The sequence below is a fragment of the Ambystoma mexicanum genome, chromosome 6q (genome assembly GCF_040938575.1).
Source record: "Ambystoma mexicanum isolate Mex_15411 chromosome 6q, UKY_AmexF1_1, whole genome shotgun sequence".
Taxonomy (NCBI): Eukaryota; Metazoa; Chordata; class Amphibia; order Caudata; family Ambystomatidae; genus Ambystoma; species Ambystoma mexicanum.
This window is the reverse complement of record NC_090937.1, coordinates 698,340,438-698,362,534: the sequence shown is the minus strand read 5'-3', so window position 1 is coordinate 698,362,534 and position 22,097 is coordinate 698,340,438. Positions and strand designations below refer to the sequence as shown.

The window sequence follows — 22,097 nt, the reverse complement described above, 5'->3', positions numbered from 1 at the left end:
GGTTTCGACACAGATTTAATAATACCTCTGAGCTGATCAATGTCTTTTGCAATACTCTCACTATAAAAAGACCTTGGCTGCAGTGTTACGTTCAAGTGTATCAACTGAGAATGGATTTCAAGATCAGTTAAAATTGAAAAAGCAATTAGTTCATTAAAATATGCTTTCCATTTACTGCTTCTTTAGTATCATAAGGTTTGGCGATGCTGCTTTCATTGGTATCCCTGCCATGCACACTGTCTGTTCACATTCAGTGGTGTTTTAGGATGTTTTTCTGCACCTCGCAAGACAAACTGTACAATGTTCATCTAGCATACGCTCCGATAAGTCATGAGCATCTTTTGGACTTATGCGCCTACTTAACTTCAGTTCCATTGGCCATTTTCACTTTACTGAATAGAATCATACAGCTTCAGACCTGCCATCCTCAGTGCAAATAGTTTGCAATGGATGCCTCCTAGCTTTAGTTCCATCACAAAAGAAGCAGGCATTGTTTCATAATTGCATTCCGATACTTTGGGATCTTAAGAGAAGCTCCCTTCTGCTCACTGAGCGCTCACCAGAATCTTCATGTTCTGCCAGTTGCGTTTTATATCTGGCCTGTAGTCTGTCAAGATTACCTTTGTGTATGCACTTCTTGCAACAGGACAGAGGGCACCCTGCATTACATTTGTTTTAGTTCTTCTGCAAGAAGTTTATAATCGCCATCTTCACACCTATTTCGAATTCTTGCAGCATCAAGTAGTTTTTCAGAAGACGGTTTTGAACTAAAGCTCTTGTTGGCGTTGACACAAACACAAAATGAAAGTTCATACCACGCGAGTGATCAGGCCACAAAATGTGCACTTGCCACAGGCTAGTGGTAATTGACTCCCGAGTAAGAAATTAAGGGGCGAGAGACTTTTTATACCAGACTAATAGCCTCCAACTTGACATTTTAACATTACATCTTCCATAACCTCAGAAAATGGTGCCAGAAACAGAAATTAATTTAAAAAAGGAAGACCAGCATAGCACTAATACTGTAATTGCATAACTGTTCGATAAATATTGAAATGTTTGAGAGATTATTGAGATTGGAGTGAATTTTAGGTCCTCATTTTTACGCCTGAAAATATCTTTTCAATGAGACCGTAGGAATTAAAATTCGTTCATAAATAATGCTGCATATTAAAGATTTAATATACTTAGTGGACATCTTGGGGACATCAATAGTTCGCACTATGAACCACAACATGGAAGTTATTCATCTAAAGCTAGTTTCTGAGGACACAGAACCAGTCCAACCTGTTCCTCACTAAAAGACAAAAAGCATGTTTTTTCTACATACACTACAGCATTACATGGTCTAGCTAATCGGTCTTTTGAAAATGGTTTGCTTCCATTATCAGACTGGCACGAGTCTTATTATATTTGACTGGTTGAAGCACCGTTTTCCTTTTCTGTTTATTTTTTTCTACGCATTGAAAGGTAAAGAACCACCAAAGGTGGTCTCTTAACACTTCTTTGATTTCTTCTAGGGTGACATTGGATTGATATGCTTTGAAGTGGAACGGGTTGGTGTGTTAACCCCATTTCACCCCAAAAACATGCACTGTGAATCTTAGCACCCACCCTGACACCCCCACCTGCTCTTTTGTGGGTCGCATTGTGTACACTTCTATTGGAGTCGTTATGGAGGATGACTTAGGTCAAGTCTGGTGGACAGAAGAAAATAAAAATAAAGGGTAGAACGAGAGGGGGAAAGTGGGTTAAGAGTAATAGTAGCACAGTCAAAAAAATATTAATTTAGAGTAAGTTATCAGCTATATATCCGTTAATTTATGAATAAAGTCATCACATGCGAAGTACTAACTTCATCCTAAGCTGCCGGTTCTGAGTGCTTGTGCTCAATTATTCCCCACACAAAACATAAGGATTATATATTCTATTATAGCCGTCGCAAAAGCCACAGAGATACTACATACACTTGAAGGTCTAAGATTATAGGCCTACTAGCGCACATCATACGGAAATAGTACTCCCACATGATTGAAAAAAAGAGTCAAATTTACCTCCATGACCCAACCTGAACAAGATATTCACATTGTCAAAATTAGTTACACTCCTTTGACAATGAAATAAAAGTGAAACAGTAGCAGGAAATGCTACAGTTTAAGAAAGTAAGTCAGCAGAACATTAGAGTAACCACAGATCCAGTACTAGAGAAACAGGAGTATTAGTTATTATTGAAGTAAGTTATGGAATACCATAATAGGAGTGATTGTTATTGTTATTCCACAATTATTAACTGTGTCCCCAATTGATGAACAATAGGAGAAAATACCCTACCAATTAAAGCTCAGTTACTTAGCTTTAAAGAATATTCGGTCTTGTGAGTGGATGTTCTTTTAGGAAAAGGGACTCTAAAGAACATGGCTGCAAACAACCAAATTCTGGTTCCATGCGATAAACACAGAAACCAAAAATATGTGGTTTATCCCATTACCATCTGATAAAACCATCATTAAGAAGCCAGGAATAGTAGCTACATTGTGTGGTTTAGTAAGACTTCCTCCTTACTAAGCCATTTTTGGGCTCCTCTGGGAATAATCAGTATATTTTCCATCCGTTTCCAACCTCCCTTCTGGTGATGTGGTTGCTAAAAAAATCTAACAGATGGCGAAAAACGTGAACCTAGAGAACATTGGTAAAATAACAAAACACATTGGTAAACGGTCATAGGCAATGATTCAGAAGGATAGGTGTCTTCCATATAGTGTGAAGAGAAGAATAAGGTACTTGATGATCGGACCATCCAAATGAGAAGAAAAAAAAAATCAGAGCTAGTTCTAACTTAAGAGGTACTTACAAGTAAGCTTAGATATGCGGTCCATACAACTGACCCCTTAATAGACTTTGTTTGGCACGATACAAGTGCAAACACATTTTACTATCCTGGGTAAGAGTTATGCAGAACATGAACCTGACAATGCTTATTTACCGGTTGCTATGCATGCAAAGTAGTTACCAAAACGTGGCGACCTCAGACCTATGATAAGCAAGAAGGGATTTACGGGAAGGAATATCTTACAAGATGGAGAATCCACACAGGTCCCATAAAATCAGTCTTAGAAAACGATGTTGAAGAATAACCTAAAGAATACCACGTGAGCCTAACTCTTGGCAACTGAAGGCTGACATGGTCTGGTTTCTGTTATTTTCAATGCAAATTACTGATTTAGCATGTAAGCAAAAAACATGAACAAGCCTTCCCACAGTAACTAGGACAAAAGTGAAATAAATGAACTGTGTAGCATGTAAGAGGAAGTGTGTTCTCTCACCTTGATCTCAAGTGAACACAAACTCTTAGTGATCACCCTGACAGAGAATGTGTGCATATTTGTATCTATTTTTTATTTATTATTATTTATTTATTTGATTGTTTAAAGAGCTGACCTAGTTAGAGAGCAGCAGAACACTGTATAGAGTGTGGGTAGCTGGCATTTGAGCTGGCATCATTTAACAATAGCGCAGTACTGTGAGGTTGGTGCGTCCATTGGAATTCATCCCTGGTCAGGTGTTGTTGAAAAAGCCATGTTTTGAGAGATTTACGAAATTGGTGCATAACGCCAAGTTCTAAGTTTGCCATCTCTTAGCACTATAACATTTACTACTATCCAATTTAATGGTACTTCTTAACAATAAAAAAAAACTGAAGAAGGCTCGTCTGATTTTGAATGTATTTCCTATAATACATTCAACATAGATCCCAGCAGTGGGAACTTGACTCACTGATCTATTTAACCAACAATATGTCCCTTCGCACACAAGAATCTGCCCGCAGACGAACAAGATGCCCTCACTTGATTTTCTTAAAATCTTTACAACACTGCAGCTAGGTTAGCAATTAAAAATACTAAAATAAATAAAATAGAGGGTAAAGAAAAAACTAGAACATCTCCTAGAGGTTTGTGTCCCAAAAACATCGAAAACAACACTCCTATTCCTCTTTCATAAGCCTTGTAGATAAATTTGGAACATGAAAAGAAATGCCACATTGATACTGCAATGCTGAATATCAGATCCCAGATGACTAGCACAAATGACAATGCATTACTTACCGTAAAAGCATTTCTGATGGTTGTATCTGCTTAGATTCACATGCTGTGCATAGGTCCGACATCCAGTGGTCACTGCGGAGTATTGCATTTTGTTTTTCGTAGTCGAAAAGGGGACGTCGACAAGGCGTGTCTGTAACACTATCCCTATAGTGACGTGTGTTGTACCCACAATCCCTCACGCGTCGAGGTCCCTCTGTTTGTATTTTTCTGCCCTGAGGGAGCCTTCTAGACGTGAGTGAGTACAGAAAAGAGAGAAATATAGAAAGACGTCTATGTTCCTTCCATCCAAGCGGGGAGGAAGGGTGGGCGCATGTGAATCTAAGCAGATACAACCATCAGAAATGCTTTTACGGTAAGTAATGCATTGTCTTCTGATGTTTGTTAATCTGCTTAGAATCACATGCTGTGCATAGACTAGCGAGCAGTACCCGGAGTTGGCGGTGGGTTATGAGAAGGAACAGTAGAGAAAAGATGTCTTAATACTGCCTGTCCCACCTGGGAGTCAGATCTAGAGTGTGCATCTAGACAGTAGTGTTTTGTAAAGGTGTGCACAGAACTCCAGGTAGCCGCTTTGCAGATGGACTCAAGGGGAACATTTGCAATGAATGCTATGGACGCCCCCGTGCCTCGAGTAGAATGTGCTCTTGGCCTAAAGGGCAGTTCTCTCTTAGCAAGAGTATAGCAGAGAGTGATGCATTGAACAATCCATCTAGAAATAGTGGACTTTGAAACTGCATCCCCTTCTCTTCCTGCTGCCACCGAGACGAAGAAATGATTAGTCTTCCTCAGTGGTCTGGTTCTTTCCATGTAGAACATGACCGCTCTGCGCACATCTAGTGTGTGCAGAGTCCTTTCTCCAAAGTTGGAAGGATTTTGAAAGAACGCTGGTAGTTCTATAGACTGGTTTACATGGAATTTTGAGATGAATTTTGGAGCAAACCTTGGGTGAGTGCGTAGAACCACTTTATCTTTGTGAACTGTAACAAAGGGGTCTAGAACAGAAAGAGCCTGTAGTTCACTTACTCTCCTGATGAAGGTGATAGCTATTAGAAAAGCAGTCTTAAGAGTGAGGTCTTTAAGAGATGCTTTGTGCATGGGTTCAAATGGTGAGCCCATGAGTTTGGTAAGTACCACGTTAAGGTCCCATCCGGGAGCTGGGTCAGCTATCGTGGGGTGTATTCTCTTTACTCCCTCCATGAAGGCCTTTATAACAGGGATCTTCCACCACGACACTGAGTTGGGAAGTGGTGTATGCAGAAAGTGCCGCTAGGTGGACTTTAATGGAATTGAACACTAGACCTGAATCCAATAAATGGGTCAGGTATAGAATAATATGTGTGGGAGAGCAGTCAATTGGGTTGATGCTCTTTCCTCTGCACCAAATGACAAATCTCTTCCATTTGCTAGAATAGCAGTGGCGAGTGTTAGGTTTTCTGGCTTCCCTGAGGATGTCCATGCATCTCTGTGGGAGCTGTAGATGTCCAAATTCTATGATCTCAGGAGCCAGGCTGCTAAGTTCATGTTCTGGGGGCATGGATGCAGAGTCCTGCCCTTGTCTTGTGACAGCATGTTGTACGGGCAGGGGAGTTTCACTGGGGGAGATAGAGACATCTCCATCAAGTGAGCGAACCATGGCTGTCGGGCCCACATTGGAGCCACCAGTATCATGGTTACTTGTTCTTGGTGCATCTTGTGCACTACCTTGTTGAGAAGGGGAGTCGGGGGAAAAGCGTAAACAAATCTCCCTGACCATTGAATCGACAGACCGTTCCCCCTTGGATTGGTTCTGGGGGTACCTGGAGGCGTAACTTTGGCATTGTGAGTTCTCCAGGGTTGCGAACAGGTCTATTTCTGGGAACCCCCATTGCGTGAAGACGTCGAAGACGATGTCTTCGTGCAGTCGCCATTCGTACTCTTCGGGCAGGGGGAAATCTCTGCTGAGTTTGTCTGCCAGCAGATTGAGTTCCCCTGGTACATGTTGTGACAGAAGGAACATTCTGTTTGAGAGCCCACTTCCATATGTTTTGGGCCAGTTTGGACAGTCCTGGAGAGTGGGTTCCCCCCTGTTTGTTGATGTAATACATGGCTGTGGTGCTGTCTGTAAGGACCATCACTGTCCTGCCTTGTAGGTGTTCCTTGAAGGCTTTTAGCGCCTTGAACACCGCTAGTAGCTCCAGAAGATTGATGTGTTTGGATGCTACGTTCGGAGTCCACTCTCTGTGAGCAGTTTGATGGGATAGGTGAGCCCCCCATCCTGTGAGGGATGCGTCTGTGGTTAGAGTGGCTTCCGCCGCGGGTGTGGCAAAGGGTTTCCCTTTTTCTAGGTTTTCTTTTGTCCACCACCGTAGCGAGAGAACTAAGGCCTGCGAGACCACCACTAGGTCGTCCCATAGTCCGCTGGCCTGACACCACTGGCTGTTGAGCCACTCCTGCATTGGGCGCATGCGCAGGCGCACGTGAGGTACCAAATAAATACACAACGCCATCATGCCTAGCAAGCGCATTGCTTTGCGTACCGTCACCTCTCGACTGGTCACATATTGAGGGATCTGAAACAACATGTTTTGGACCCTCTCTTTGGAGGGGAAGACGAGGCCGTCCTTTGTTTGAATTAGAGCCCCTAGGAATTGTTTGATTTGGCTGGGGTCTAGGCTGGACTTCTTTTCGTTGATGGAGAAGCCCAACTGGAACAAAAGGTCTACAGTCTTTTGGGTATTGGAGAAGCATGTTTCGTAAGAATCCCCTGTTATGAGCCAGTCATCGAGGTAAGGGTAAACTGGGATGGACAACCTGCGCAGGTGGGCTGCTGCCACTGCCAGTACCTTCGTGAATACCCTCGGTGCTGATGCTATGCCGAAGGGTAGCACTCTGAACTGGTAGTGTTTGCCCTCTATCATGAACCGGAGGTATTTTCTGTGCGCTGGCAACATTAAAATATGAAAGTATGCATCTTTCATGTCCAATGTTGTCATGTAATCTCCCTGTGATAGCAGTGGGATCACTTCCTGTAGAGTCACCATACGAAACTTTTGGGGTTTGATAAACTTGTTCGCTGGGTGCAGATCTAATACAGGGCGCATGGTTAGATCCTTTTTGGGTACAAGGAAGTACACTGAATAAATACCTTCCGTTACCTGAGATAGAGGCACGACCTCTATGGCTCCTTTTTCCAGCAGTTGCTGTACTTGTAGAAGGATGGCAAGATGTTCCGGTGACATGCGTCGTCCCCTGGGGGGTTTGTATGTTGGGGAACTGTTGAATTCGATGCAGTATCCGTGGGCTACGGTGGAAAGTACCCAGCGGTCTGACGTTATACCCTCCCATGCTGGAAGAAAGGATGTTATCCGGCCCCCGAGCGGTGTTGCATGGGAGGGGACGCGAATCTTCGCGTCACTTGGTGTTGTTAGGGGTTTGGGAACCTCTGGGGGTGGACCCTCGCCCTCTTTGGCTGTACTGGCCACTATTGGTCTGGAAATTGGTGGCAGGGTACTGTTGCTGCTGGTTTTGTTGTTGGCGTTGGCCACGAAAAAAGCGTTTATTGCCATAGCCGCGCCTGGTAGCGGGCTTAGAGATTTGGTCAAGAGTTTTGATAGTATCGAACTCTTTTTTAGCCATCTCCAGAGCCTCATCCACCGCTTTCCCGAAGAGGTTTGAGTCTTCAACAGGTTTATTTATTAAAGACGCCTGTGTCTCCGGTTTGAACCCTGAGTTGCGCAGCCATACGTGTCGTTTTAGAACTTTTCTCTGAACTAGGGAACGTCCCGCAGTTTCTGCCGCATCCAGAGAGCTCTTTACAATACTCTGGTTGACCTGGGTTCCTTCGCCAATAGTTGAAAGCAGGCGTGTACGTAATGGTTCCGGCGCTTCTCCGGCGTCTTTGCACAGTTTGGCCCACTGCGCGTCCGCATAGCTAGCGAGCAAAGAATTGTTGTTGGCAATTCTTGCCGAAAAGGCGGCCGAGGATGTAATTCTTTTTGCAAGGGCATATAACCGCTTGCCCTCCTTGTCAGGTGGTGCCTCACTGGTGGAAAGTGGTACCCCTGCCCTCTTTCTTGTGTTGGTTACTACCAGGGAATCCGGAATGGAATGTCCCCTGATGTACAGCGGGTCTGAGGGTGAAGGAGTGAAAAGTTTTTCAATTCTAGGATTGACCCCTCTGATTAGTGCGGGTGTGGACAGCGAAGGGATGATTCTTCTCTTCACCGAAGCGAGGAGGGGAATTGTCTGACTGACCGGGGGTTTCTCCTTAATTACCCTTTCTACAAAGTCTAATTCAGGGGAGAGCTCCCCAGTGTCCAGTTCGAAGTGTGCTGCTGCTCTGCGCAACAGGGCATTAAATGTGGGTTGATTGTCAATGGGAGCCGTGTTTCTAACAGGTGAAATGTCAGGAGGATTTAGGTTCAGGACATCAGTGTCGGAATATATTGATGGTGATTGCCAGGGGTGAGAAGGTCCTTCTTCTGGATTTTCTCCGAAGCCTTCTCCTACCAAGTCTGGGCTGTCTTCCAGACCTTCCTCCTGGTTCCGTCCGTCTTCCTCGTCCATAAAATCATCCTCTTCCTCAAAATAATGTTCTTCCCCAGTGAGGTCATACACACTATGGAAGTCTGAGGCTGTGTCCTGGTGGGGATTGACTAATCTTGGAATTTTGGCCCTGGGGTCCTCCTGAGGCCCTTCTCTTATTCTCTTTGGAGTGGGAGGGTTTTGGGCATTCATAAACCTCTCCATTCTTTCCATGCAGAGATGGAGCCTTTCCATGGTTTCATGGGGTACCCCTGAGCGGTCTAGCGGGGGAAAATTGGTGTCTTGTAGCTGAAAACGGCTCGACCTCTCCCATAACGTCGAGGAAAGTGTCCCGTCGCCCTCCGAAAAGCCTTCAGGTGTGCTGGGAATCCCTTCGACTGAAGGAGATCGTCCCTGTGTTTTCGGCGTGCCTTTCGACCTTTGCGTAGCGCTCGACGTGTCTTTCGGCGTACGCTTGTGGGCGTCGGCTACCACGATCCTCGCCAAGCTCTCAGCGACTCGTTTGTCAGCGGAGAGCTGTGGTTTCGACGTTATGGGTGTCGAACGCTCTACGGCGGCATGCGCTTTCTGCTGATGCGCTCCGGCCGATGATTTGGGGGCGGCGCCCTTATTTGCCGAAAGCCCAGTCGCTGGTCGCGGCTGCGGTTGCGAGAGGGGCTTCGAACCCGAACGGTCCGAGGAGGCCGCCGGTGAAACCTGCGTCTCCTTGGGCGCTGATGCTCTCTTTGCCTTCGGCAAAGAAGAGCCATGGGTTGTGTGCTTATGTGTGGTCTTGTGTGCGTCAATGTCGCCGGGGTGTTCATCCCCATAAGCAGGGCGTGAGCCGAGCCCGTCGGGGCCGGGGACAGACGACGAAGTGCGTGTGCCTCTCTAGGGGGGTTTTCGACTTCCGTAGCGGAGGTCGTGGTATCACGTTCCTCGTCACTGTCGGAGGTAGCGACGGTGGGTGGAGCGTCGGCCTTTGACATAGCGTAGGCCGCCCACCTTTTGACCCTACGGTCTTTTAGAGTCTTCGGCTTAAGCAGCCGACAAGCCGTGCAACCTTCCTCCTTGTGATCGAGGGGCAAGCAGCGGTTACACCGTGAATGCTTGTCCTTCCAAGTAAACTTGCCCTTGCAAAGCGGGCAAAACCTAAAGGGTGTCCTCTCCATAGCCGAGGCAATAAAACGTGATAACCACCCCAAGGGAAAGGAAGGGGAAAAGGAAAGGCATTCTCAGAAAAGAATTAGAGATGTCCCACGACCCCCACTCTCCCTACTGTATTTGGCCTGCGAGGCCAGGCCACGTGTTCGGCAACGCCGAAGGATCTCCTCCGCTCGTCCCCTCCGTCGAAGATCTTGCTCGGCGGAGACAGCTTCACAACAGCGCCGAGGGGGGGATCGATATGTTCTATATTAATATAGGAAAACGACCAAAGGTCGAGGAGATGAAATCTGCAATGTCTCTCGAGGAGCTCCGCGTAAAGGCGACCAGTAGCTGGGCGGAAAAAAACAATCTGAGGGACCTCGACGCGTGAGGGATTGTGGGTACAACACACGTCACTATAGGGATAGTGTTACAGACACGCCTTGTCGACGTCCCCTTTTCGACTACGAAAAACAAAATGCAATACTCCGCAGTGACCACTGGATGTCGGACCTATGCACAGCATGTGATTCTAAGCAGATTAACAAACATCAGAAATTAATTTTCGAATAGGATTACAACTATGATTAAAAGGGAAGATGTGTTTTCAGCCTTTTGTAAAAGGTCGTGATTTAGTGCAAAGTAGTAATATGCAATATCATCCCAGGATAACCTTTTTAGTAGTCGGGGACCTGGGCTTGAAGCTTAATATTGGCATTTGCTCTGGAGTCATAATGTAGACGGTAATACCTACAAAAGGTATGAAACAACCTTTGAATCTCTAGAAGACACCCCCCAAAGCTGCCACAGTTGCAAACTTAGTATTGGTAAAGGGGAATCTGGGATTACATTGGAGAAAATATATAGCCAGCTGGCAGCAGTATTTCAGGCACAACACTACATAGAAGGAATGAAGGGAGGAGGGCTGCCTTTTCCTTAAAGGAACATTTTAACATTTCTGTTTAAACACTGATACGGAGCGTCATAGAGGCCAGTTATTTCTTTACCACCCTCTGGGGGTTTTAGAAGCACTTCATAAAAACAGTACTTGTCTGGGCTGTGCATCTCCTGCTTAGGTTCATGGGACACCTGTCTCAGGATGTGGGATGTCTCAAGACTGTAAGCAATTGATAAATGTATTAAATAAATAATAAAATAGAGCCTTTGTGAAAACACAAACCGGGACTGTCAATTTAGAAAGAAAACCAAGGTAGAATGTATGTTTTTTTGGGGGTCCAGGGGCTCAGAGGGTAATTTCTAAAACTCCTAATAAGAGCTGCATTTAATGCATCCTAATGAAAAGAACCCTCTCCCAATTCAACCCTAGACACCAAGTAAAAGCCATTTCCAATCTGCCTTTGTCACATTCTTGAAAAGTGAGACCACCCGACAAATTAAGGATTACATTGAGAACAATCTGTAATTTGTGTAGTTATGCTTGAGATTTTTGTCCAGATAGGGCCCATGAATCTTTCTGGGATGACTGTTTGGGATAATGAACCTGAATTGCGATTGGCATTAGTCCTTTTTGTTCTTGCCATACATTGTGGTGTTTAACACCACCTTGTGGCCAAAACAATGCCAACGGGTGGGCAGAGAAGAGAACGGGTGTGAAGTAATGACATTTATTGGCACGGCAACCGTCAGTGCTATTGGTGTGCAATGGCTGCATTGCAGGCATATTTATGTCTGGTCACTCACCAGGCTTTGTTTTGCAACCATTTTTAAGCACAGACACAAGTAAACAAAAGAAAACTACAGCTCCTTTTAACTTATAGAATCTGAGACTATCAGTCCATCAGTGTGGGGGGCTTTGGAGTGACACTTACAGGCAAAGACTGTAGAGTAGATGGTTCAGTTGTCCTGGAGGTAAACAGTAAATCATGAACACTACTCACACCTTTCAAAGCCAGAAAAGGGCGAATGTGCTTCACACTATCAGATCACGCTTACATCAGTTATCACTAGCATGTTTACACAAACGTGGGTGTCCTCTTTGCACGGGCATGGATGGTAAATTGGAGCTGGGTGTTGATACCACACAACAATCTCTTCTTGCTGCAAATGATCATTATCAAGCGGTACATGCCCTCCTACACATGGTCTCATATGATATACGTCTGTATTAAATTTCAGTGGTACAATCCTACTTTTTCGACTGTAGTATACAAATTCTAAAGGGTTGCCCCGTTCGGTTTGACATAGATCAACGGTATCTGGGATTTGGTGGTGCCATGACAGAAGATGCTCAGATCAAATCATTGTAAGGGATTTGCTAATCTGCTGCGTAAGCCACAGGCTTCCTGCTGTAGCAGCCGATGAAAAATGTGAAACAAGATACTAACAACCAACAGATGCTAACTGCTCATACAGCAATAGTTGAGTTGTGTCCACCCCTTCACCCTGCAAGTTCTTTAAGAGGAGCCCATTATTTAAGAGTCACACAAGACTGTATGCAATAACCAAATGCAAAAGCCAAAACAACCAGTTTTGCCAATTCTTGTGTACCTATTTGTAGCATTGCAGTTCCTTCTATCTCGCTGGCACAGTTAAAGATGCTAAATGAATTGCCTGCAGCATTGGATTTCGTGCCTTAGTTCTCATCGGTTTAGTGCTTTCATCTGTGGATTTCTGCAAGTTGGTCCTTTTGTCATTGTTAGTCTTCTGCCTTCACCGTTTATCCAATATAATCTGCAACCACCATCGTAAATATCACCTTGAAATTGATTTCCCAAAGGGTCTGCAACGATTCACCCACAGACACGCATCGCCTTCCTTAAAACTCAACAGTAATGACATGAAAAACATCATCCGAGAATGCAACACCACCTGATCCACTTGTACTTTGTAACTTTTAGTATTAGGTTTTTCCGGTCATTAAGTCCGTGTTGCTACAGTAGTTGGTCCTCAGAAATATTCCGTTTGAAGCTTTGTGCTTCGCCAATAGAAAATTTAGTTCCTATGGCATTATCCAAAAGCAAATTTCACCATTCACCAGGAAATTAGCAAACTGATTAAAATAACAGTTTGTAACATCCACAACTTGCTAGACTGCAGGTTACATAGCCTTAAATTACTGACTAGGTATACTACGCTTCTTTGAGTTTTTTTGCATCGAGATATTACACACTATTTTAGATCCGTTTTCTAACTACCCATTTAATCCAGAATCACTTCAGTTATCCCAAATGTCCATCAGGCAAATGTTCTGACCACATTCGTATTGTGTGAGCCAGGGTTTAAATCCTTAAATATATACATGAACCTAAGTAACGAGAAGACAGTGAGGGTGGTGGGTACTTTTGCAGGCGCGTTAAGGAAATCTCCCATATGAACTTCAGCTTTGAATGCCCCAGTCTTGAATATTGTGCCCCTTACATATCTAGTTTTTATCTTTTCAGCATACTTTTATTAGGCCCCCATTCCTCTTTGCTGAAGGCAATGACGGACATTTGATGCATGCGTAATTGTAATGGGAGGCCGTGCTCCATCCCCTGCAGGATTACTGGAGCAAGAACGTGGGCGTGTATCCAACAGGTCCAGCCAGTTCACACCTGTGTTTACACAATGGACTGCTGTATGCTGCCAGATTCGTCATCGGGCGGTAAGCGGATGCCCCTCGGCTGATTCAGCAGACCCAGAAGGATTTTCCTGGAAGTAATCTCCACCCCCTCCATGGGGTGTGTCAAGCCAGAACTGTATCACACATCTGTGAACAGGCGATGGTCACCTAGATGTATGACTAGAGAGCTTCATGTTCATTCATACCCAGTTATTTTTTTCGCTGCATATTTTGCAGAAATTCTTTGGCTGAAAAAATGCATCACATTTCTTTATTTGGGGGTCCCCCATTGATTCAACCCTATTTGTTATTCCCCATACCCCCACCCTCACCCTACCCCTTATATGCCCTTACTACCACCCCCTCCATATTAATGGATGATTTCTTTCGACAAATGTTTTTTCGATGAAAAAAAAGGTGAAGGATGCACATTTTACTGAATAGCGTTATTGTCCTCAAAGGTGGGGTGAATTAGTTGGAAGCCCCAGTAGGTGGGTTTCTCAAATATTCCATGAAAAGGGTATATAAATGCCAGGCAGGGAAGGCAGGTTCGGTTAGCCAAGTGGGATTGCTATGCTAAACTCCTTTAATTTCAACCCAATGAATAACACTCTGCGGTTTGCCATCATAATAAAACAAATGCGACTGACTTCTTCCACAGAATCTTATTGAAAATCGCCAATGCTATTGTAACTGTAGGAATCCTATCAACTTCATTGTGGTTACTTGTATATTCCCTAAATACAAAGACATCTCTACACCCGGGAGACAACCCTCTTTTGCAAGTATTCTACCCTAGGATATACGCTTGAAAAATAAATCAGATGTTTTCTATAAAAGGAGGCTACAAAAGTTCTCTTTTATATGATCATTGCATATCAAATTTAGTTCTCTGCACTTACTTTCTAAACCTCTCGTGCCATTCCCTGCTGTATTTGGGAATATGTGCCCCCTAGACCCCTTCTACTCACTAAAAGAGGTTCAGTGAGTTTCTTCCAGATTGTTAAACATACATTGTTCGAATTCTTTTTGTCCACAAGGAATTCATTAGCAACACTTTGAAGAACATGGTTTTTGATGAAAATTAAACCTTCCACTTGAAGACTAACTAGGCATAGTTTTCATAAATACTCACAAAGCTGCTGTTAAATCCTTCAAGGGAGCTAGATCGATCATTGGAAAACGTCCGTGGAATATTATAGAAATCATCAGAAGACGCATCTAAAAAATAAAGTAACAAAAGTCAATTGCTACATGAGTAAAGCACATGAAAACATTTTCCAACAAACATCATTGAAACAGATTTTGAAATATTAAGCCTATGGAGGCCAGCCAACTAGGTCTAATAGATATCAATAAGCAATTCAAACACATTGGTAAGAATCTATTGTTTTGTCAGATGACATATAGTTCGAATGGCAAATAGCCCTTTCTTGTGTTTTAGACTTTAAAACATCCTAGGGATGGTTCATTTCCAAGTATTGAGGCACAGGATTTAAGATTATTCATATTTGATTTGATAGCTGGTAATGTTTTCAAGGCATGCTACTGTACTGCAATGCTTTTAATTCACTAATTAACATTACTGATTAGAATTTATGAAACCCTAAAGTACAAAATTTCAAAAAAGCTGTAAAACAAAAATACACGAATGAAAACAGCCAATACAGGATAAAGTTAAAATCTTAGTGATTGCCGATAGCAAGAACCGGAATTTTAAGTGAAGCTTAGTAAGAGCCAAAAGTGGAGTATAAGTACAAAGGGTAATTTTGGGAGCAATACAGGAGAATGAGTGAAAACAGTACTTGGCACAGGTAGGAAAGGAGATGACTGGAAGGATGAGAGATGAGGACTGAGGGGGTAGAACGAACAGGCAAGAGAAGAGCTAAAGGGGAACTATGTGATTAACTGAATACAGCGGGAATACCATCATAATATTAAAAGAGGCGAGTTTGGTGAAGTCTATTTCATTGTTGCGATTATATACATACAAGGATATAGGGCCAGTCAAGGTATAGAGGTTTAGTGCGTGGTGGTAGAAGGGTGGGCAGGCAAGGTGGTGGTAGGAGGGGGTATGAATGCAACCATTTAACCATAAAAAAAAAGAACGCTGAAAATGCAACTATCAAATGGACTACTTTTGATATTATATAGGTGAAACCACAGAGCCTTCATGAACACATTTAAAGATAGTACAAAGGTAGAGAAACTAAAGATGGACAGTGAAAGAAAACCAACCATGGGAAGCTAACAGGGGATAGATAAGGGATCAAGATGAGAGCAAGAATAGAAAACAGATGGTAGAGCTTAAAACTAAGTGGAAAGAATGCACAGGCCAGAACGCCACAAAGAAGTGAAGAGCAATAATCTAAACTGGAAAGGATCACTTTGAAAACAACATCCATAGAGGCAGACAAGGTAAGAAAAGGACGAGGTGTGCAGAGGTGTGCAGATATTTGAGGCAAAAACTACAGGAGCAAACAAGAGAAGAAATGTGAGGCGAGAGAAATATTAGTGGAGGTTTTCGTGGGAATTGGGAAAATAGCATCCTTAAAAGAAAGAGGGGCGAGATTAGATGAAATCAAAGAATTGAGGAAAGGTTAAACAAGGAAGCAAATAAGGATATACTGAAGCGATAAGGGCAGACAGCTGAGGTTCCGGGGTGGGGACAGCAGTAGGATTAGGACGTTGGAGCAAGAGCCACTTTAAACTGTAGTTCTGAATTTTTCTTTCTACTGGCCCTTTTAGAATGTAAATGGCACAGACCACACAAATCTCCCGATTATGAGCAAAGTATGTATTCTTTTGGATGGTTTAATCAACTAATTTCCAATAGCGTATGAAAACTTAGGCGAATTGTATGTACTCAAACACATACTACGCTGGAAGTATGCTTTAGCTTTGAAATAAAAAATGGGCCTTTTTTCAAGTGAAGAATGATAGTCTATGTAGCATGCTGCATTACACTGCGTCATTGATTTTAGTTGCATGGGGAAGAAAGCACGTTTTTAGGTAATGTCTTTCACCGTCTACACAATTGAAATGCTGGGTGGTGTTGACAGGTGGAAATCATAGAAACTATTTTGAACAGTTCACAAGTGTGGTGTTTTGTTTTGGTAATTTAAGTGATACACAGATTATTTAGTGATGGGCTTTTTAATGTTTGCCATGCTGGTTCTGCTCATTGGGTTTCAGGTTTAAGAGAGATTAAGCAATACAGGGGTACTTGCCTCAAGGTGCCTTGCAAAAAGGAAGCGACCATGACCATAGTTTCCAAAATGTAGATTCTATAGGAATTGAGGGGCTTGTTTAGGTTTTGTGATGAAGCAACGTGAACATAGTGGCCACCGTTTTGGAAGAGGCACAAGTTTAATTTCTTTTAATTATGTGGCCAGCCTTGGGGGTGTTGGGGGTAATACTTTTCATCCTACCCGCCCATGTCCATAATCTTAAATGAGGCCCCAGCACAGGAAGAATTAAAAATCTTCATAGAAACAGTTCACTACTAACACGATTAAGCGGGGCCCACTATGGTCCACAACTGCTCCATCCGAGCCACTTCTGAAGTTATGATGACAACAAACAGCTTCATACATTCTTCATGACAGGTCATTAAATCACTTAGGCTAAATTTGAACACAGGCCAGGGTCCCGGCTTACTTCATGCAGCTGTTGTCAGGCTATTTCAACTCTCTGGAGCCTGCTCCAAGAAAAAACATGTATATGCAAACCACAAAAGGGCTTTCCTTTTCTTGCAAGGCAAGCACAGACCAACTGATTAGAGAATCTGTTAATTCATTTTACAAAGTGCCTACAATATTTGTTTATAATTTCCCACAGTATTCATATTGCCAGTTTGCATTAGACGCTGGTCATACTGAAGGAATGGGATGGCTTCCCGATTGCTCCATGATAGGAAATTGTGTTGCTTTAATTTTGTGTTGCAATAACAGGCCAAAGGCATGGTCAGAAATACAAGTCCGTCTTGAACAGTTGCAGAACAAGCCAGTATGGATGCTCTCCTGCCATTTCAAACAGCAGACCAACCGTCATGGGTCAGAAATGTACATTTTGCTGCAACATCTCACCCATCTGTTAACGATTAAGGACCACCAAAGCCAGAAAAAAAAGACAACAGAATACTGATCAAGGTGTATAAAATTAATATGATTTTTACAAAAGGTGTGGGAGCCGCTCTACCGAGAACAAACATAGGTCAAATAGCTATGTTGTAGACCCGCCAGGGTGGAATTTATTCCACCCAGGAGGGTCTACCACCACCTTTTAGCTCACTGCAACTTTCACAGAGGAGAGATACCCATTTGCATATCAGTCTGGCCCCATCCACTAGGTCAGTTTAGCACCGAAATGCTAGGCAATTCTCCGCCGAACAAGAGTGCCATAGCAACCCCAGACACGTGTTCGGCCTTGTTGAGCCTCATCAGTGAGGTGAAGCTGTGCCTCTTTGCGGGATATTGATTGGTGCCTTGACTAGAGCGCTCACAAATTCCCCCATGGTATTTAAAATAAAAGTGAATCAGAACACCAACCACTGCAGTTCCCACCAAAGGGTGGGGAGGAAAAATAGCAATGTCCTACCCCAGCTGCAAGAGAACGCAAACATTAGGTCAGCAATGGGCAGCTGGTTGCAAATGAAACAAGACCACAAGAGTACCTTACCAGAACAAAGTCCAGCCGGGAGAACCAATCTATAAGAAGTGACAATGACCTGGGAAAAGGGGAGAAACTGAGTTCCAAAAGTGGTGCAAGCATAAAAGGGAACAGTTCCAGTCCAAGAGGAGAGACACAAAAGGTCAGTTAAGTTTCAGTTCAATCTCCAAAAGGGTATATCTTGAATTCCAGGCAAGAGGCATGAAACGTTTGCAGGGCATACATACTGCCATTCCAACACCAAACCCAGTGACAAAAGAGGAAAGGAAAACAGGCTGGCTGGAGGAAAAACGGAGCCAATGGAAATCCTTCCAGAAAGACGGGGAGAACCTCCATGTCCTTGGAAGGCAAAGGACTGAGGACTGCAAAGTTACTAGGCAATCCAAGGGAATATTAAGAGAGAGAGGATAGATGTCGAAAGCATAGGCCGGGTCCAATTACTGTTTGGCAGACAAGTACCAACGCCACAGAGTAGTGGCAAAGCAATCAACAAACTGAATTCCAGTAACTATCTCCAATAGTGTTAAGAAACGCCATGCTGCAGAAGTGTATCCCGGACAGTAGGGCCCATGCAGTGATGTCCCGCACAACACAGTGATGTCAAATGCCAGGGCAGTGTGGTGAGTTGGGAATCACAGTTCAGAGCGGTACTCACAAAACACCAGTCCTAGTTCAAACGCCAGTCCTGGTGACCCAATAGCATGAGCATGCCAAAAGAAGGGGGATAGTGTATGGGTTTTAGTCTATACAGCACTGGGTGCTGAGTTGTGCGTAACTTGGTTCTTAAGAGTGTGCGAAGACTGTACTGGGGCATAACAAAATCTGCTTAACCTATCTTCTCGAAAAGCTGGCAATACGATGAACAAATATAATCAAGGATAGGGAAGAGAAGACCAATGCTGCAAGGGCAACAACTCAGGATCCAGCCATGCAATAGAGTCTAGGTGAATGGTTTTTCCAATCAACAGTGCTTCTTTTGCTGAAACCTCCAAAATGGCCTCTTTAGCCTATAAGAGCAAATGTTAATACTGTGATCTTCAGATAGTCCTAACAGTTATCTTCAAAGCACACATATTCCATAGAAATTGCCTATCGGCATGGTCTAAGCCATAGCATATCAATGAGGACAATGTCCAAGAAGGCTGAATTGAGACTGGGAAGAATTGACTTTGAGGCATACAATGGTCCTCCACATTAGTTGGATATGTGCCAGCAGTCATTCACAGAACAGCAGACAGGAGTTTAAAAATACATGACTCAAGCTCTTCAGACTTTTGGAACATTAAGCAATAGTGAATGGGCTTTCCAAATTACAAAAGGGTGAGTAACACCTGAACTTGTTCATCAAACATACAGCTTCCGACACAAACCCTAACGGAAACCAGAGGCGTTGGGGGTTGTAAATCAGTTGCCGAAACCTTTTCACAATAGAAAGCACAGATAATAGAACAGCGACATAGTTTAACCCAAAAAAGGAAAGCAAGTTGTGCAAAAATTGATTAAGTACCTGGAATTGAAAACATTCTAATGACAGACTCAAATGGTGACATAGGGCCAAACAAAGGTTTCCAATCATGGAGACCAAGTAGGGCATGTTCCCGTTGAGAGTAGACATTTCAAACTACAACAACTCTGCTCTGGGGCTCAACACAAAATCCTTATCTGAAGTGCATTGAACTCTTAGTTATTTGTTTGTTTATACAGCGCCAGCAACTCACAAGCATCAGGGCGCTGACATGTACACGCAAGGACAAAACATATCACAGGACAAGGCGCTCGAAAAGTCATTAGGGGTATCAGTTTCTTAGGACGGGTTTATCATTTGAACACATTTTTTGAGTTTTCTCCAGAAGCTTGTGTATTTTTGTTCTAGTCTTAAAGTGATGGGCAGGTTGTTCCACATCATGGATGTTTTAATATGGAAGGCTTTCCCAAGTCCGTTAGCCTTTTTCAATCTGACAATTTCGATTTGACCTTTTGAGTCCGACCTGAGTGTCCATCTTGGTACGTTCGTGACCAGTTTGTTTTTCAGGTAAGACTCAGCAGTCCCGTGGATGCATCTGTGTGTTAGCGTCATAGCCTTAAATGCAATTCTTTCCTTAACGGCTAACGAGTGTAGATTCCTTCTATCCTCGCTTATGTGTTCCGTTTTGGACTTCCTTTTTATAATCTTAACCGCACGGTTTTGGATATTTTGGCATTTGGCGATATGACCCTTATTTGCTCCCAACATAAGGGCGTTGCCGTAATCCAGCCTTGATGGTGGCTCTGGCTATTGTTGCGCAATTGTCTTCGCTCAGGTAGGGGCGTATTGATTTGAGGAGACGAAGATGGTAAGCGCAGTTCTTGTTCAATTGGAGAACATGGGCTTCGGCACTCATGGACGAATCCATGTATATCCCTAGTGCTTTTACTCTGTCTACCACTTTGATTTGGATGTTGTTTATGTGGAAGGATTGATATGAGCTGTTAAGTTTGGCTCTGGCATGGCTTGGACCGAAGACCACTAGCTCTGTTTTATTTGCATTAAGACACAGCCAGTTGTTGTTCATCCAGTTCTCAATGGATTTGTAAACTTCTTCCAGCCTTGCACTATCCTGTTCGTAGTCCTCGCTCAATTCCACCACAAGCTGTGTATCGTCGGCATAGTTGGTGAAAAAGACATCTAATTTGTCGAGGGCCAGACAAAGGAATCTTGTGCACAGGTTAAAGAGTAGTGGAGACAGGCTGGCTCCTTGAGGCACGCCGCAGTTAATTGTCTCCACAAATGAGAAGTTGTTACCCCAGTGAACCCTAGATTTTCTGCCTGACAAGAAAGAGGCTAGCCGACTAATTGCTTCTGGGGAGCAATTAGCAACCTTCGCTAAAGCCAATTTGAGTTGGTTATGATCTACGAGAATGAAGGCCTCGCTAAGGTCTAGCAGCATGAAGAGACCAGTGTTCCCTTTTTCCACAATGCTTTGCATATGTGATCGCAGGTCCAAGAGTGCGGTCTCAGCACAATGTGCTGTGCGAAATTCGGATTGCTCACCATGTAGTACATTGTTGGATTCCACTTAAAGTTGGGCAGTTGCTATCTTGTTAAGTACTTTTAGCAAGAAATTGCAGTTTGATATTGGTCTCAGATTGCTGGGGTCTCTTTGATCTGAATCCGGTTTCTTTGCTAAAGGCGTGACCGACAAATTTGATGCTTTCTGGGACATGTTCATCACGGAAGGATGCGTTCACCATTTTAGATAGGAGTGGAGCGAATATGTTGGCGTTTTCTAAGATATGTTTTGGGAGAATGGCATTTTCTGCACATGTGGTTAGTCTCATAGAAGTTAGGGTTCTCAGTATTTCTTCTGTGATGACATTTTTGAACTGGAAAGGTTCTTGCTGGCTTGTGATCGATGCTCCTACTGATCGATCTATTTGATCAGCTCGTTTTTGAGCCTCCCGAAGCAGGGTCCTGGCTTTGTTGACTTTGGCAATGAAGGCTGATTGTACATTGTCACAGTCCAACTTAGATGGAGTAAAGGGCGGAGCTAATGCCGTGGGTCTTTCTATTGATTTTAGTATTTCAAACCATTTCCTCGTGGAGTTACCAGCTTTATTAATTTGCTCATTGTAAACATTTCTTTTGGTGTCGCATATGCTTTTGTTCTGTGACTTTTGCAACTCAACAGCTCAAAGACATGTATGCAAACTGTGATGGCTGGTATGTTTTCCCAGTTCTCAGTTTACGCAGAATGTGGGTGTCACCAGAATACTTCTAGAAAGTGCAGCCAGAAATATAGCCAATGCCCTTTAGAACTCTGAACCTAACAGATGGTGCCAAAGATAGGAATTGCAGCTTTGAATTGCTCATGTTATCTCCAAATGAAAGAATCTAGAGCTAAACCATGGTACTTTACTGGTACAACCAACCTTGCAGAGCACTGCAGGGCCTTGGAGAGGGCTTTCCTGTCTGCTGGAACTTGGTCAGACTACACAAGATGGCAGTTGCTGCCACGCACAAGTTTTCTGCTCTCAAGCAGACGTCTGAGCTGCAGAATACATAGGGAGTGGACAAAATGAAATGGGTGGTAAGCGGTCTGTGATCCGCTCCCTGAGACTCTGCACTGAAGTGG

General features: G+C 43.6%; 1 protein-coding gene across 6 annotated transcripts in view; it reads right to left on the bottom strand.

Moving 5' to 3' along the window:
* GAB1 (GRB2 associated binding protein 1) overlaps nucleotides 1-22,097 on the bottom strand; it is a 534,151-nt gene that overhangs the window by 192,530 nt on the left and 319,524 nt on the right. For all 6 annotated transcript variants that reach the window (XM_069631203.1, XM_069631204.1, XM_069631208.1 and 3 more), the window contains one exon: nucleotides 14,450-14,535. In XM_069631203.1, the coding sequence (XP_069487304.1) occupies nucleotides 14,450-14,535 (86 nt within the window). The remainder of the gene's footprint in view (nucleotides 1-14,449; nucleotides 14,536-22,097) is intronic.